The sequence below is a fragment of the Orbicella faveolata genome, unplaced genomic scaffold, assembly GCF_042242905.1.
Source record: "Orbicella faveolata isolate gen_17 unplaced genomic scaffold, um_ofav_v1 contig_1, whole genome shotgun sequence".
In the NCBI taxonomy this organism is placed as follows: domain Eukaryota; kingdom Metazoa; phylum Cnidaria; class Anthozoa; order Scleractinia; family Merulinidae; genus Orbicella; species Orbicella faveolata.
In genome coordinates this window covers 23376192-23394542 of record NW_028301536.1, presented here as the reverse complement: position 1 = coordinate 23394542, position 18351 = coordinate 23376192, and the positions used below count along the sequence as shown (strand labels likewise).

General features: G+C 41.9%; 2 protein-coding genes across 2 annotated transcripts; both read left to right on the top strand.

Moving 5' to 3' along the window:
- The first annotated feature begins 1298 nt into the window (after positions 1 to 1298).
- On the top strand, positions 1299 to 9302 carry LOC110054529 (uncharacterized). Its single transcript, XM_089296564.1, has 4 exons — positions 1299 to 2358; positions 3195 to 3349; positions 3947 to 4874; positions 7555 to 9302. Exons 2-4 carry the CDS (start codon positions 3219 to 3221, stop codon positions 8782 to 8784), a joined length of 2289 nt encoding a protein of 762 aa, XP_089152690.1. The 5' UTR covers positions 1299 to 2358; positions 3195 to 3218; the 3' UTR covers positions 8785 to 9302.
- A 1946-nt stretch (positions 9303 to 11248) lies between these two features.
- LOC110054578 (uncharacterized) lies at positions 11249 to 18137 on the top strand. Its single transcript, XM_020760922.2, has 4 exons — positions 11249 to 11415; positions 12294 to 12448; positions 13132 to 14059; positions 15879 to 18137. The coding sequence occupies exons 3-4, from the start codon at positions 13790 to 13792 to the stop codon at positions 17094 to 17096; spliced, it is 1488 nt and encodes a 495-aa protein (XP_020616581.2). The 5' UTR covers positions 11249 to 11415; positions 12294 to 12448; positions 13132 to 13789; the 3' UTR covers positions 17097 to 18137.
- The last annotated feature ends 214 nt before the right edge of the window (positions 18138 to 18351 follow it).

Genomic DNA, 18351 nt, shown 5'->3' with positions numbered 1-18351 from the left:
AGGGCGCCGGACTTAAAATGCGGAGGCTGCGGATTCAAGTCCCGCTCTGATCACTTAGCTGGAGTTGTTTCTGAGTACGTAGTCCCTTGATCAACTCCTTGATGAACCTTGTAAATAGCCAACTGGTCTGTTTTCCTAATAGCTTATTAGTTCATATATATTTGTTTCTTTCAGTTTAAGTGGCATACCTGTGAACTAACTAGCTGTAGCTGAGCGGGTTGACCACTATAGACAACAGCATTTGGACATCTTTTTTCGAATCTTAGGCTGCTGAATCTCCCTTCCAACGCCCTAAATAAAAAAAATACAAACAAATATCTGAACTTACGTCAAATCATGTTACATGACACAGCTGTTGTTCAAACCTGGTCTGCTCAATCTGCTCAATTTGTTGGTCGTGTCCTGACCTCTTCATCAGAGCTAAAGCTATTATCTTACATTGATAAACTGTGTAAAAAGATCGCTTCCGCTGTTGGAGCCATAGAGCGAGTTAAGCCATTTGTACCTCAATATCTACAACTCACTAGTTCAACCTCACTTTGATTACTGCAGCCTTGTCTGGGGTAATTGTGGCAAAACATTATCTAAAAAGCTACAAAAACTACAGAACCGTGCTGCACGTGTTATAACTTTATCAAACTATGACGTAGATGTCGATTCCTTATTTCACAAACTCAGCTGGAAAGACTTGAAATCTCAACGTCAAATTCAGAACGCCTTAATGGTTTTCAAGTCTTTAATCGGCCTTGTTCCGGAATATCTCATGTCTAAATTTATAAAGCGAAATGAATCAAGCTATTCTCTGAGGGACTCGGTAAACAAACTTGTTGTCCCCTTTCCAAGAACTAATTACATGAAAAATAGTTTTAGTTACAGCGCCGCCGTACCCTTTGGAACAGCTTACCCTGTAACATTAGAGAGTCTGCTTCATTGGACAAATTTAAACGCCTTCTCTACCATAATTTTTAAACACGGCCTTCATGGAAACCAGGATTTTTCTTAAGTGGCATATTAATGTAAGTTAATATAATGTTAGGATTTGGATTTTTAGTCATTATTATGTAATTTTTTCTACCTGATGTTTTTACCGTCTATAAATAATGATTAAAGATTAAAGATTAAAGATTAAACGCCCAAATGCTCAGGGCATTTGAGCTAAAAACTGGTTAAAAAAATGAAATGAATGCTTCCTTTTGCAAGGCCAGCAGGCCGCAAAATGCACGACGAAAAATGTTCAGTGTAAATATTTGGAGAACCTGTTCAAGTTTTTTGTTATTTTTTCATTATTTTAATTTTTGTTAACCGTTTTATTTTCTAAATGGTACCCACGACATTACGATTTTAGCCATTACAGTGCAGAAATCTTACCTCGATCTTTCAACATTGAGAGGTTTCAAATTACTTCAACGCAAATATTTCACAATGATAGTAAAGAACAGCCTCCTTGATCAGGTCCCTCAGCTTTCTACAGTGAGAAATCTCTGGGAGCATAAGCTCGCACTTTTATTTATTAGCTGTATTTCTAGTTTGTGGAAGGGTATGTTAGAATTAAACATAAGGTCGGTCACACTGAACTGATCTAAGCGAAGTCTTACGTGATGTAAAAATGATTGATACTTTTTCCAAATGAAGTACCGGTTGTTATAGACTATACTGCGCGCCCAAAAGCCAATACAACTTTCGCAGTCATGTTTTATACCATGAAATAGATTCGCAAGTTGCCGTAAATGTGCTTGAGCACATAAAATGACGCAGCAAAAACAATTGACCGGAACGACGGAATACACCAGCCAATATTAAGACTGATGAGTGTGTGCGATAGCTTTCTGAATTTCAACACCGTTGATACAAGTTTAGAGGGCTCAATCTCATGGTTACACCATTCTTCAATAAATCACATGGTAAAGTTAGAAAATGATCCTACTTTTTTCTCTTAAACGTTGGACTTGAGTACGTCGTTTAATATGTAAAAAACCAGGGGTGGCCAACTGGAGCGGACAATTAAAGCCAGTCTTCAGTGTTGAAACTACTACAGAAAATGACGCAGCAAAAGTAAGTGACTGGAACGACTGGGACGGACTTGTCAATATTAAGAATAACATAATATGTGCGATACGTAGTTTGGCATATATTTGTATTCTGTGCGTTTGGAATCCGTATCGTTGTTGTATCTTGTTGTTTCAATGGTACGGTTAATAGCACAGAATTAGCACGCGCGACAGCTTTGTCAATATCGACACTGAGGCCTGTTTACAGGGCTCTATCTCAGACGCCAGCACGGCGTTCTCTTGGAACCTTGGAAAAAAAATTCGTCTGGCACCCAGAGTACCAGTTCGCCTAGTGTCCCGAGGGTACCGGGTACGTTGAATTGTTTATTATGTACTATCTCTCCTTGATTTGCTTGATGTATCGAAGATTTTTGTTGAGCGTTTTAATAAGTCACTGTCATCACTATAGGAATTTACCAAATATTTTCTCTTGAACGTAGAGCTTTGTTGGGTAGTGTAATATGCACAATTGTTGCATCGGAACTTAGTGAAAATCGCCTCTTTGGTGTGTACATTAGCTTTTGTACAGTTTAGATGCAAGTTTAGAGGGCTCTATTTCATGGTTGTTCTATGGTTCAATAAATCACATCGTCGTTAGGAAATTACCGTAGTTTTTCTCTTGAACGTTGGGATTGTGAATAGACGTAGTATAATAGGTAAAAAGACAGCCGCTGGCCACCAGCAGCCAAAATTAAGGCTAGTCCTTGGTGTTAAAACTACGCTAGTGTCTGTTTTCAGAAGTTGTTTGGGCTCAGAAAATGACGCAGCAAAAACAATTGACTGGAACGACTGAATACACGGGCCAATATCGATTGTATCGCATGGTTACACTTTGTAACATGGTCATTAATTATGTTCTTTCAATAGAGTTGTAATAGTCTTTAAGCAAGCACAGCAACAAACTGCCAGATACAGCGACACAACATGTGCAATGGTGTGAGAAGTCTAGTACGTAAGCGATGTTTCCAGAGGACGGCAAATCTAATTTGATTGCAAAATGGTACGACAGAAATAGAAATTTGATAGGATACTGTGGTACCCTGCATAACTTTTCGGAAAAACGTGCACGTCTTTTCATTCCACGGCCCTTTCCATAACTGTCAGCTGCGGAAGCCAAATTCATCTCATTGTTACTTTCCTATTTAGTGAAGTGAATCGGCGGAAATAGTGATGGCAGAGAAGACGGCCCAATTTAGCATCGATCTGGTGGAAGCAGCCCTTAAACACCGTCAGTTCTTACAGCTCGTTGACGCCTATCCAAGCCTGTATGCTGGACCACACGTTCAGAATGCAATCAGGAGGTGTGTCTACTTCAAGTTAAACAAATGATTTCAATTTCAAGTCCAATCTTTGCATATCCTTAAGGTCCGCTCATATATGTACGTCTTGCTGCGATCACACTGCAATTTCAAACTGCAATGAATCGGTGAATGAATGAATGAATGAATGAATGAATGAATGAATGAATGAATGAATGAAAGACTTTCTTTAAGTGTCGATGGTATTTAGGTGAAAACACTATGATTTAATTCGAAGGTATAGGCTGCTTGCAGATCCTAGCCGTTTGGTGATTTCTGCACCACTTGTCCACCACTGATTCACATACCGATACCCGGAAACGTATTACTTAATACTTAGTATGACTGGTAATCAAGCTAAGCAGGTTTCAACCTATGATTGACTTAGCTTTCGGAGGTTTCCAGTTTGAAATTTTGATCATCGTGCTTGCCTGCAACATAGGTATCTTACAAAACTCTTCTCCATAACGCTGTTTGTAGTAAAAATTATGCAGCATTGCAGTTGCTCGTCTAAATCATGTCTCCATACATGCATGCAATTCAGGTTTGTAGAATGACTCTCTCCTGCGATCTGACGTGCCGTGTTTGTAATACCTTTAGATATGAACTGTTCTGGTTGCCACTGCTTGCTCAGTCGTCCGTCACTGAAGACATCGTAGCACCTCTCGACGTTGCCTGGGTGTGGCATGTACACATGTTGTCACCCATCAGCTACGAAAAAGACTGCAATGAGGTTGTCTCAACTCTGGTGGATCATAAGATCCTGGTCGGAGCGCAACGTACAAGAGGACTTAAAACAGCCAGGATCTTATGGAAGAAGTTGTACCCTAGTGAACCTTTCGAAGTTGACCTGACGGCCTCTGTTGGTAACACGCCTGATTTTGAGTCGCGAATTGAGTATGACATCACAGCCGCCTGCGGTCGGCAGAGGGTGTTTTACTATCAGGTCTCTTTACCTCATTATGAAGATAAGAAGTTCTTGACTAGAGCATTGGGGCGATATAAACAGCACCTCGTCCTCAAACAACAAAACCCAGATCTGTTCTTCGTACCATGCTACGACTTTGACCTCATTTGGCATGCGCATCAGGTACATCCGCTGATATACCAGAAGGACACCACTGAAGTCCTAGGAAAGGTGCTCAACCACAACGATTCTGTGAACGACCGGCAGCCTGGTTCAAAGCTATCAAGGTCTTGTGAAACAACGCGACAGAAATGGAAAGAAGCTGGCCAGGAATTTGCAGTGAGGGGCGTCATGTTCCGTGGGGAGCCTCCACTGCCGACTAGTATCCAAGCTGAACCGGTGGACTACACTGGAATGGCAGCACTTGAGTACACTGTGGCGCTAACTCGACTGGAAGTTGAAGGCCTCCCAGAATCTAAATCTTATGCCGTCAAAATTGATGTCGTAAATGGCGAACATGTTCTTAAGACGCGCGTTCGTGGACCAGCTGCCAGTTTGTCCAATTCTACCACTGTGCTATCAACGTTCAAGTTTAACCGAAAGAAAAGCAGCAGCCTTAAGGTGTGATAAATTTTAATTTCTAAGTTATTAAAATAAAAAGCCAATAACCACAAGGAAATTCCCCCATGCCCGTCGGTCAAAATACGATTGCCAGAAATACAACTTTAAGTTGCATGCTCGGATTTTCGTTAAAATTTTCTACCGTGTGGTGGAAGCATCGTTTGCATCTTGGAAACAAAACTTGACGCTGAAAACAAGGTTTCCCTAACGGCACAACTGGGAAACAGCACGCGCTATAAATGGTTCTGTTTTGTTGACGTTTAATTGCAGCTGACGCGCGTAATAATTCTTTGCGACAGGCACTCGCAAAGATAGAAAGTAATGTAGAGACATGAAGATATGAAGAATATTACTCTATATTACTATTCGACCTTCAGAACTCGTCACACCTACATGGCTTTAATTGGCATGGCTAGGTCCTAGAAGTCTGTAAACGAATTCGAAGCTTCCTTGCATTGAACCTTTTTCAGTCAATCAGCGGGAAACCAGTTTGTCGATGTTTGAATCCGAAACTCGAATGCTTTTAGATTATAACTGGCGCAAAAACAACGTTTCCTTTTAATAAAATAGAGATTGCGGGTAGCGGAAGATTTATGAATTGCTCGCTGCTCGCAAGATAAATTTTGATCACTACTCGTGCCGGCAAAAATAAACGCACTGCTCGCATGCTCGCAAACACTCGCAAAGACCATTCCATACTCCTAAGGTTGTTCAGACGGTTTTTCCAATATTCTGTAATTTGTCTTTCTTCTAACTATATTAGATTAACTCTGAGAGATTTTTTTAAAAATAGGGTATTTTACTGATAGGAATCGCATTTGGTTACAGCTGACCCAAATTTAAAAAATAAAATCACCGAAGGAAACGCGAGAAAATTCCATGTCAGTTTTGCTTTTTGTGCTTTTTGACGTCATAAAAATCGAAAAGGCTTAAGCCCGGCCAAACGATCGCAACATTTCAACGCAACATATCGCAAGATTGTTGGGCGCAACATGTTGCGCGCGTTTGACCACCATGTTGCGACGTGTTGCGACATGTTGGGTGCATGTTGTTGGCTCAAATTTGAAGATGGTCCAATTTTTCAAGCAACATTTGTGGATGTTGCATGATGCTTTAGTCGTTTGGCCAGGTTTGTGCAACAATGTTGAGCCAGGGCATGCGCACTAGTTCGATTTTCAACTCCCAACATGTCGCAACACGTCGCAATAGGGTGACCAAACGCACGCAACATGTTGCGCCCAACAATGTTGCGATGTGTTGCGTTGAACTGTCGCGATCGTTTGGCCGGGGCTTTACGTGTTGCTTTGAGCGCGCGCAGATTACTTGAGCTTTCGTCCTATGCGCGCGTGCAATCGTAAAACTATAGGGAGCCACCTTAAGTCATTTTGGTTGCCTAGGATACACGCCGACTTAAAAAAATTCATGGCAAGATTACAAATCGGAAAATATTACAGAATTTGGACGAAACCACTCTTTTAAATGTCCTATGACAGACTACTGGTAACCAATTTTTCGTGTAGTCCGTCGAGCGAGACCGTAAATAAATCGCGAGGAAAAACTGGCCGCGTGAAATCCTGGGCGTGAGAGGCCCGCGAAAGTAGGGACTACCGATCAAGCCAGAGAGTTTGACCTTTCACGGCCGAGTGATTTTTCGCTGAGAATTTCCAATCTAATTAACCGTATCCAATAGAATTCGTTAACTTGACGTCCTCTCATTATCGCCTGTCGTAAGTAACCTCGGGAGGTGTAAATTTGAAAGTTATTGTTCTCAACCGAGAATTAACATCTATCAGGCATTTGACATAGGGGTGATTTATTGCGCCACAAAATCATGCAACTGCGATGGCATGTTTGCCGACATCAGCGGAATGTTTCAGGTGAATGTTCGATATCAAGTGAATGTCCGGTTCAATCTTTCAAATGGACGACAGAAAGGCCAAGCTCAGTCAATTCATTTACATTCACTGACAAGACCCACGATGCTGTTGAACGGCGAAATCACCATAACACTCGCATTCGGGCTCCAGGGCGAATAGCTTTGCCAAACAAAACACTTGATGAACTGTTTCCATAGCCTGTTGGCAGAATCGCAAGAACAGCAAGGCCTGCGAGCCGCGATTGTAAAGCTTTCCATTTTCGTATCAAAGCGAGACAAACGTTCCTGCAAGACATCATACGTATCTTGAATGTTGACGACGCGTTGTCAGCACTCCCAAAATAAGCCAATCATATTTTGGCGTTGTGAGAGCAACGCATAATTCAAACTCTCTAGCTTTGTTGGTAGTCCTTCCTTTCGAGCGCCTCTCGCCGCCAGGATTTCACACGGCCAATTTTTTCTCGCGGTTTATTTACGGTCTTGCTCGATAGGCTCGATTTCTGGAGTCATACGTACGTTCCTCCCCTGCAGGGGAAATGTTAACCAAAAATCAAGTATTAATTGTTTAGTTTACGTTGTGGCGGGAATAAAGATACTCCGATTTCCCTATCCTTTCGTATACCTCAATTTATTAGATCCCGCCTACCTTTTTATATACCTTGTTATAGTGGAGTGAATTTAGTCACTTTGGGAGTGACAAATTCATCATCATCATCAGTTATAAGTAAGTTGTAATAACTTTATAGAGATTCATCGACAAAACCTATATTAAACAGATTTATTTCAATTTTTTTTATCGATCAGGTTCGTATTTACCGGCATGATAGGTACTCCTTGTTCTCGCAGACGTTCGATAAATCTGCCTACTACGAGTTCTGGAGCCACCTTCTCGGCAGTGATACCCACAAAAGCACCGTGGAGCCTAAACCAGTAACCCACGTATTAACGATTGCTGATAGTGTCATCGTTCGGTTTACTACCGTGGCCAATTCACCTAGACCTTATAAGTATTACTTCTGGGTGATACCCGAGAAAACTTTCAGCACAGTTCAGCATCCTGCCCAGATCTTGAGCTCGCCAACGCTAATCCTTTCTCCGCTGTCTCTCGCTCAATCTTCAGCACCTTGCTCATTGTCAGTGCATCGGTTACTCGACTTTAACGGACGAGAGGCATTCACCTGCCGAGTTATGCACTCCGCTCAGCTGCTGTTCTCTTCTCTAGAGGTCATTGACCATGCTGGGCGCGTTGTAAGCACCGCGCATCTCATCCGGGGTGACGTAATTCCGACGAGAGAGCAAGTGAACAATCCGGAGAAATGTTGCACCATGGATGAGATGGCAGGAGAAAGAGCAATCCTTATAAGAGGAAGCCAAGACTGGGGTATCTGCGTTGGCAAATGGAAAGGGTTTGTTAAGGGTGTTCCTGGTGTACCCGGACAGCTTGGCACGCCTGGACGTCTTTCCATAAAGTTCTTCTCTCTTTTTGGAAAGCGTGAGTGGAAATACGTCAAGAAACGACGGCGAGACAAGTTCTCGATAGGCCTCGTGGGCAGGAAGAAAAAGGTCCAAGTTGACCTGAAACGTGGCACGATTTCTTTTTCACAAGAGGTGCATTACATACCGGAAGCAATTGCCCTTGGATTTTCAATAGCCATTCTTCATCTTTTGTGCCAGCCGTATTGCCCGATACAAAGGACCAACTACATGAAACCATCAGCAGCTGTGTCAAACAACATCAGCAAACCACGCAGAATCCGCATTGAGGACCTCAGGCTTGTGGTGGCAGCAGGGTACTATGCTGACAATGTACCGACCAACTCTTATATCAAGAATGAAATTGGGGGAGGTGCGTGCGGTGGTTGTGGTGGTTGTGGGGGATGTGGTGGATGTGGTGGAGGCTTTAGTTTTCCCAGAGGTGTTCAGAGAAGGGTTATTCTTGGTGGAGGTGTTAGTTTTGATGAAGATGATAGTTTTGGTGGAACTGGTGGTTGTGGTGGATGCGGCGGCTGTGGTTGTGGGGGATGCGGAGATTAAAGCAGACGCAGTCAATATATCAAGACTAACAAAACGTAAAGTTTCATCATACGATAATATTAATGATAGCAAGACACTCATGACTTAGTCATGTAGAAACGATCTCAACTCATTATGGAATATAAAACAGTGTAGCAATGTTATTATAGATGCCCGCACTAGTTAAGTAGTTATGAAATGCAAAAAGTAGCGCCAGTTCCTTTAATAGTTAAGATGGGCAAAATAATGTGAATATGGCTTCAATCCTTTATACACTGATCACTTTTGCAAAAATAAGTCGGTATTTAGTAAATTTTGGTTAATTACTTTATTTCCTTTATATAGTAAGTTTACCACATGTGGTAACTATATCAAGAGGGATCAAGAATTACTAACAATATGTCAAATGTTCCATTTATTTTTATTTGACTTAGGATCAGGAGCAGATGATAATTTTATCAGTTATAGAGGCAATTCAATTTTGTCAGTTGTTCTATTGTGACAGGAAATTAAACTGCAAATGATTGGAGCTAAAATAAGTTTTCTTATCTATAAGGGGAGAAACGGAACCTTTGTATCTATAAGTGTGATCATGCCTTATCCTAGCCTGCGTAGCAAGCGTTTCCGTTGGTTTCGGGAGCAAAGAATTACCACGCGAAAATTGAGCGGGTAAAACAGGGGGGAGGGGGAGGGGTGGATATTTACGGAGCCGCGAAGCGGTGAGGTAAATACCCACCACTAGCCACCGACACTGAGGGGAATAATTGTTTAGTATGTACCAAACCAGTAGCCGAGTAGGATAAAACATCTGCAAAAATTGACTCAGGAGACTGTCAAAAGTCTTTTATTTCGTAGGTTCGAGCACAAAATGTGACCTTCGCCGTGCGAAGTGCTAGGAATAGCAAATACTATTCCGAGTTTGAGTAACGAATCAGAATGCGCGAAAAGCACTATCCATTTGTTCGGTATATACTAATTAGAATCATTGTCACTTCGGCCCCCTCGATAGGATGCTAGTTTATAAGCTGCTAGTTCGTGCTAGTCCCTCCCCCTCCTCCCCCCCTTCAAGGTTTTTGCCTGGTTGTCTTGTCGTTTCCCGATACCATTATTTTTCCTTGATGGAGAGAGGGAATGTAACGGTAAAGTTTCTTATCGATCCAAGAACATAACGCAATAACCACAGCTATTGAGATTATTGGTTAGGGCGCCGGACTTAAACGCGGAGGTCGCGGATTCAAGTCCCGTTCTGATCACTTAGCTGGAGTTTTTTCTGAGTAGCCCCTTGATCAACTCCTCGGCGAACCTTGTAAATAGCCAACTGGTCTGTTTTCCTACTAGGTTATTAGTTCATGTACATTTGTTTCTATCAGCTTAAGTGGTATGCACGTGAACTAGCTACATGTAGGTGTAGCTAAGCGCACTGACCACTATAAACAACAGCTTTGAACTTTTTTTTTTCGAATCTTAGGCTCAATCTGCCTTCCAATTCAACACGCTAAATAAAAATACAAACAAATATCTGAAGTTGCGTCAAGTCATGTTACCTGACACAGCTGTTGTTCAAACCTGGGCTGCGGGTTAAAAAATGAAATGAATGCTTCCTTTTGCAACTCCAGCAGGCCGCAAAATGCGCGACGAAAACTGTTCACTGTAAATATTTGGAGAACCTATTCAAGTTTTTTCTTATCTTTTTCTTCTCTTAATTTTTGTTAACCATTTTAATTTCTAAACGGTGGCCCACGACCCTACGAAAGGTGAGCATGCATAAACTTTATGTACGGGTTTTAGCCATTACAGTGCAGAAATCTTACCTCGATCGTTCAACATTGAGAGGTTTCAAATTACTTCAACGCAAATATTTCGCAATGATAGTAAAGAACAGCCTCCTTGGTCAGGTCCCTCAGCTTTCTACAGAAATCTCTAGTAGCATAAGCTTGGTCGCACTGTATTTCTAGTTTCTCGAACGACCTGTTCCGCGTACGGTCGGTCAAACTGAACTGATCTAAGCGAAGTACTACGTGATGTAAAAATGACTGATACTTTTTCCAAATGAAGTAGCCGTTTCTTATAAACCATACTGCGCCCCCAAAAGCAAATCCAACTTTTGCAGTCATGTTTGATACCATAAAATAGATTCGCAAGTTGCCGTAAATGTGTTTGAGCACAGAAAATGACGCAGCAAAAACAATTGACTGGAACGACTGAATACACCGGCCAATATTAAGACTGATGAGTGTGTGAATTTCAACACCGTTGATGCAAGTTTAGAGGGCTCAATCTCATGGTTACACCATTCTTCAACAAATCACATCGTAATTAGAAAATTATCCTAGTTTTTCTCTTAAACGTTGGACTTGAGTACGTCGTTTAACATGTGAAAAACCAGGGTGGCCAACTGGAGCGGACAATTAAAGCCAGTCTTCAGTGTTGAAACTACTACAGAAAATGACGCAGCAAAAGCAATTGACTGGAACGACTGGGACCGACTTGTCAATATTAAGAATAAGCACGCGCTATAGCTTTGTCGACACTGAGGCCAGTTTACAGGGCTCTATCTCAGACGCCAGCACGGCGTTCTCTTGGAACCTTGGAAAAAAATTCGTCTGGCACCCAGAGTACCAGTTTGACGAAACAGTGTCTCGAGGGTAACGGGTACGTTAAATGGTTTACTATGTACTATCTCACCTTGATTTGCTTGATGTCTCGAAGATTTCTGTTGAACGTTTCAATAAGTCACTGTCATCACTATAGGAATTTACCAAATATTTTCTCTTGAACGTAGAGCTTTGTTGGGTAGTGTAATATGCACAATTGTTGCATCGGAACTTAGTGAAAATCGCCTCTTGGTGTGTATATTAGCTTTTGTACAGTTTAGATGCAAGTTTAGAGGGCTCTATTTCATGGTTGCATTATGGTTCAATAAATCACATCGTCGTTAGGAAATTACCGTAGTTTTTCTCTTGAACGTTGGGATTGTGAATAGACGTAGTATAATAGGTAAAAAGACAGCCGCTGGCCACCAGCAGCCAAAATTAAGGCTAGTCCTTGGTGTTAAAACTACACTAGTGTCTGTTTTCTCAAGTTGTTTGGGCTCAGAAAATGACGCAGCAAAAACAATTGACTGGAACGACTGAATACACCGGCTAATATTAAGAATGAGTGTGCGTGATAGCCTTCTGAATTTCCACACTGATGCCATTTTAGGGGATTGTATCGCATGGTTACACTTTGTAACATGGTGGTTAACCGTGGTCTTTCAACAGAGTTGTAATATTTTTCAAGCAAGCATAGCAATAAAATGCCAGATACAGCGACACAACATGTGCAACTGTGTGAGAACTCTAGTAAGCGATGTTTCCAGGGGACGGCAAATCTAACTGATTGAAAATCAGTACGACAGAAATTTGATTACGATATTAGTACCCTGCAAAACTTTTAGGAAAAACTTGCACGTCTCTTCATTCCACCGTCCTTTCCATAACTGTCAGTTGCGGAAGCCAAATTCGTGTCATTGTTTCTTTCCTGTTTAGTGAAGTGAATCGGCGGAAATAGTGATGACAGAGAAGACGATCCAATTTAGCATCGATCTGGTGGAAGCAGCCCTTAAACACCGTCAGTTCTTACAGCTCGTTGACGCCTATCCAAGCCTGTATGCTGGACCACACGTTCAGAATGCAATCAGGAGGTGTGTCTACGTCAAGTTAGGCAAATGATGTCAATTTCAAGTCTAATCATTGCATATCCTTAAGGTTCCCCTCACACATGTACGTCTTGCTGCGATCACACTGCAATTTCAGACTGCAATGAATGCATGAATGCAAGAAAGCATGAGTGCATGCATATGAATGCATGAATGAATGAATGAATGAATGAATGAATGCGTGAATGAATGAATGACTTTATTCAAGTGTCAATGATATTTAGCTGAAAACAATAATTGGGGACACTATTTGCACATTAAAATATACCTTAGCTACATAAAGTTAAAATTATTCACGATTTAATTCAAAGCAACAGGCTGCTTGCAGATCCTACCCCTTTAGAGATTTCTGTACCACTTGTCCACCACTGTTCCACGTACCGGTACCCGTGAATAAATTACTCAGTGTAACTGGTAATCAAGCCAAACAATTTTCAACCTATAATTATCTTACGGCTTGCGGAGGTTTCCAGTTTGAACGTTTGATCATCATGACTGCCTGCAACATAGGTATCTTACAAATGTCCTCTCAATAACGCTATTTGTAGTAAAAATTATAAAGCATTGCAGTTGCTCTTTTAAATCATGTCTTTAAGTAAATGCATGCAATGCAGGTTTATAAAATGACTCTCTCTCGGTCTGACGTGCCGTGTCTTTAATGCCTTTAGATATGAACTGTTCTGGTTGTCACTGGCTGCTCAGTCGTCCGTCACTGAAGACATCGCAGCACCTCTCGACATTGCCTGGGTGTGGCATGTACACATGTTGTCGCCTATCAGTTACGAAAAGGACTGCAATTAAGTTGTTTCAACTCTGGTGGATCATAAGATCCTAGTCGGAGAACAACGTACAAGAGGACTCGAAAGAGCCAGGAATTTATGGAAGCAGTTTTATCCTAGTGAACCTTTTGAAGTTGACCTGACGACCTCTGTTGATAAAACGCCTGATTTTGAGTCGAAAATTGAGTATGACATAACAGCGGCCTGCGGTCGGCAGAGGGTGTTTTACTATCAGGTCTCTTTACCTCATTATGGGGACTATAAGCTCTTGAGCAGAGCATTGGACCGATATAAACAGCACCTCGTTCTCAAACAAGAAAATCCAGATCTGTTCTTCGTACCATGCTACGACTTTGACCTCATTTGGCATGCGCATCAGGTACATCCGCCGATATACCAGAAGGACACCGCTAAAGTCCTAGGAAAGGTGCTCAACCACAATGATTCTGTGAACGACCGCCGGCCTGGCTCAAAGCTATCAAGGTCTTGTGAAACAACGCGACAGAAATGGAAAGAAATTGGTCAGGAATTTGCAGTGAGGGGCGTCATGTTCCGTGGGGAGCCCCCGCTTTCGACAAGCGTCCAAGCTGAACCGATGGATTTCATTGGAGTGGCAGCGCCTGAGTTCACCGTGAAGCTGACTCGTCTGGAAGTTGAAGGCCTCCCAGAATCTAAATCGTATACAGTCAAAATTGATGTCATAAATGGTGAACAAGTTCTTAAGAGGCGTGTTCGTGGACCTGCTGTGAGTTTGCACAATTCTATTAATGCACTATCGACGTTCAAGTTTAACGCAATGGAAAACAACGGTCTTCGGGTAAGGGAACTAAATGAGAGGTTAATAAGTACAAGAAAACTTCAAATTTGAAAACCATGCCTGTCGAAATACCTGTTAGCAGAAACGAACTACAAGTTTAGAGTACAAGTATACGTCATACCAAATTGTTCTTAGATAGCCTCAGATAGCTTTAGATAAATTGGTAGCTTTTTCTTGAATATTGAAAAGTTATAAGCAGTCAACGTCAGCACCGGCACTATCTGCACCTCCAATCTGAATAAGGTTAAACAATTAAGGCTTATCAGGGCTTTCAAGTTCCAAGAATGAAACAATGAGTGGAACTGTTTTATCGATATCCATAGAGTTTACAATTTAAGCCTTTTTCTCGTTAAACAGGAGATGCTGGCATGCTATCAGGAAACCCCGAACATTGATTAAAAAAAGCCCAAGGGGGAGAGGTGGGGGGCGTAAGAAGGAGGTAATTTGGGGGTTTAAATTTGATGAGGACCATTTTGAGATGGGAATTTTCTGCCGACTTGTATTGAGTGAAATACATTGGGTAGGAGATGACAAAATAGAGTAACTCATGGTTTTTATTTTTAAGTCAAAAGATAGTATCAGTTTCATTTCCACGTTAAATTACACCACAAATGACAATGAGATTTCTTGTGACATGGCGAGGAAAAAGGGACCTTTGGCTTAATTAGCGCCTGCTAAACTCCGAATCGAGCGAGCACCATCGTTATCCTGTTGGACAGGACCGGATACGACACTTTTAAACTCTCACAATGCCTCTCTAGATGGTTACAGGCGAATTTATTGTTATCGTTAGAAAGAAAGAAGGGAATGGGATTGGGGTTGGGAGGGTGGGGGTAGTCTTGTGATGGACCAGTATCGCTCTAACGTGGGCTAGAAATACACCTGGTCGCGCAATACTACAGAAAACGGAGAAAGTTCCGGTGGCATGGACCACTTGCCCGACGCAGACTTCTAAGTCATTGTTCGTGACTAGTCTTACGCAGCTCGTTTCGTCCCGGCCAAGGGACTCATCAGAGACCTTTCTGCTTGGCAAACTCGTTGGGCATCGCGCCCAAAGTCCCGTTCGCTAACAAAATGATGGCAGCAATCTCGCCTTATATCGCATAAGGATTCCCGACCGCACAAAATCACGAGTAAAAATTTACAAGAATAAAGTTGACACTACTTGTGATAATGCATTGTTCGTGGCTAGTCGAGTAACTGTCAACTTTATTGTCAATTTTCACTCGTGAATTTGTGCGGTCGGGAATCCATATGCGATATAAGGCGAGATTGCTGTCATCATTTCGTTAGCGAACGGGACTTTGGGCGCGATGCTCAACGAGCTTGCCAAGCAGAAAGGTCTCTGATGAGTCCCTAGGCCGGGACAAAACGAGCTGCGTTAGACTAGCCACGAACGATGTATTATCACAAGTAACTGTCAAATTTATTGTCAAGTTCTAAGTCGTTGAACTTATTTTGGCTCTGGTCTTAACGTTTGGAATTTTGGGTTTAAAAATTCCGCCTCTTTCGCAGCTCGAGTGTTCGCTTTAGGAGTGCGGAAGTTACCTTTTGCGAACAACTCCCCACTAACGAGATTAAAATTTTCACCTGGGGAGGAATGATAATTATTAGTGTTTTTTTTAACCATCTTTGACCAGAGAGGTCAAAACATCACCAGCTTTGTTACAGTGTTTTGTATACTCAGTCACTTTGAAAGCGAAAAATTCATCATTATCGTATACAGAAGCACCCTTATAAGCGGTTGCAATGACCTTGGAGAGATTTATGGGCACAAACAACTCATTCAACAGGTTTCCTTTCATTTTTACTCGACCAGGTTCATATTTACCAACAAAGGCGTTGCCCCTGCGTAACACAGCCACTCGATGTATCTGCCCACTATGGGTTGGGGGGTGTTGGAGACCCCAACGGAGGCCCCGTGGAGACTGAAGCACAAAACCACGAATTAGTGATTGCTGATAATATCATCGTTCGGTTTACTACAACTAGACGTGTTAATTACCACTTCACGGTCATACCAGAAAAGAATTTCAGCACAGTGCAGCATCCTGCCCAGATTTTGAGCTCGCCAACGCTAATCCTTTCTCCGCTGTCTCTAGCTCAATCTTCAGCACCTTGCGCATTGTCGGTGCATCGGATATTCGACTATGGCAAGCGAGAAGTGTTCACCTGCCGAGTTATGCACTCCGCTCAGCTGCTGTTCTCTTCTGCGGAGGTCATCAACCGTGCTGGGCGAGTGGTAAGCACTGCGCATCTCATCCAGGGTGACGTAATTCCAACGAGAGAACAAGTGAATAATCCAGAGAAATGCTGCACCATGAATGAGAAGGCAGGAGAAAGAGCAATCCTTATAAGAGGGAGCCAAGACTGGGGTATCTGCGTTGGCAAATGGGAGGGGTTTGTTAGGGGTGTTCCTGGTGTGCCTGGGGTGAAAGGAACGCCCGAGAAGCACGGTGTCAAGGGAACTCCGGGTACAATGGGCCAGCCTGGACGTCTGTCCATCAAGTTCTTTTCTCTTTTTGGAACGTATGAGTGGAAACACGTAGAGAAACGAGGAGACAAGTTCTCGATAGGCCTTCTGGGCAAGAAGATAGCAGTCGACGTTAACCTTCGAACGAGCGAGATTTCGTTTCCACCAGAGGTGCATGACGTACCGGAAGCAATTGCGTTCGGATTTTCAGTAGCCATTCTTCATCTTTTGTGTCAGCCATATTCCCCGAGAGAAAGGACCAACAACTTGAAACCATCAGCGGTGTCGTCAGGCCTGCGCAGCAAGCCAAGCAGGATCCGCAACGAGGACCTCATCCTTGTAGTGGCAGCAGGGTACTATGCCGACAGTTTACCGACCAACTCGGGTGGGTGTGGGGGTTGCGGTGGTTGCGGTGGTTGTGGTGGTTGTGGGGGTTGTGGTGGGTGTGGTGGATGTGGGGGTTGTGGTAGTGGTAGTGATGGTGGTAGTGATGGTGGTAGTGATGGTGGTAGTGGTGGTGGTAGTGGTAGTGGTAGTGGTGGTGGTAGTGGTTGTAGTAGTTAAAACAGACACAGTCAAGATATTTAGGCCAGCAGAACGTAAAGTTGTCGTACGATAAAAGAAATGGATAGCAAAACCTTCATGACTCAGTCATATAGAACCGAGCTCAACTCATTATGGACGATAAAACTGAGAAACACTGTTGTTTTAGATACCCACAGAAGTTAAGTATTTATTCAATCTAAAAAATAGCGCCCTTTTTTTGGTAATTAGAATGGGCTATATAACGTAAATACTGCTTCGATCGTTTGTGTACTAATCACTTGTGCAGAAATAGGTTTGTGTTTAGTAGATTTTGGTTAATTACTTAATTTCCTTTATATAGTAAGTTTACCATAAGTTGTAACTATATCAAGAGGGACCACGAATTACTAACATCGTCGTATGTTTCAGCTATTTGTAGTTTACTTAAGTTCAAGAGCAGATGATAGGAATAAATTTTATCAGTGATAAAGACAATTTAGTTTTGTTCTTTTGTGCTAGGAAACTAAGCTGCAAATGATTGAAGCTTAAATCAGTTATCTTATCTAAAAGGAGCGTAGCGGTACCTTTGTAGCTATAAATTTGATCATGCCTTATCCTGATATATTGTCCCTGTGCCTGCAGACTAAGAAACTAGAAGGGCTTTGAAGAATTTGGAAAAGGCCAAAAGGCCGTTTAAGGTTTGGCACGTTACCCATAAGCTGATAGATGCAGAGAAGAGAAAGTAAGAGAAGTTTCTCTAAAGAAGAAGACAAGGAGAAGACACAATTATTCCAGTCTTTCTTTCAAATATAAAGTTATCTAAATAAAGTAGAATTTGGCATTTACATACGTAAATATATCTACATACATACTTTATTTGTCTCAAAGGGGCTTTTCGGAATAATGATAGGAACTATTAAAAAATTAAGTTAATTAAAAAATTCTATGTACAACTCAATTAATTGATTAATGAATTAATTAATGAATAGGTAACTAATTAAAGTTAATCACTTATGTATATGTAAATTGAACTAATAGGATAGACTTAGCAAAAGAAAAAAAAACAATTAAGTCTAAAAATTTGAAATTATTGTCCCGCGCTCTTGATGAAGTAAACCACACTTCCGCTGTCTTCTGGTTTCCACAGCATGAAGCAAGTGTGGGCTATTGAACAAGCTTGTTATGTCAAGCTAGATGGCTGGATTTGAACAAGTTTAGTTATCTTTTTTTTTTTTACTACGGTTGCGAGGTCCATAAACACGCAAAAAAAGAAAGAGACCAATATCCAGTCATC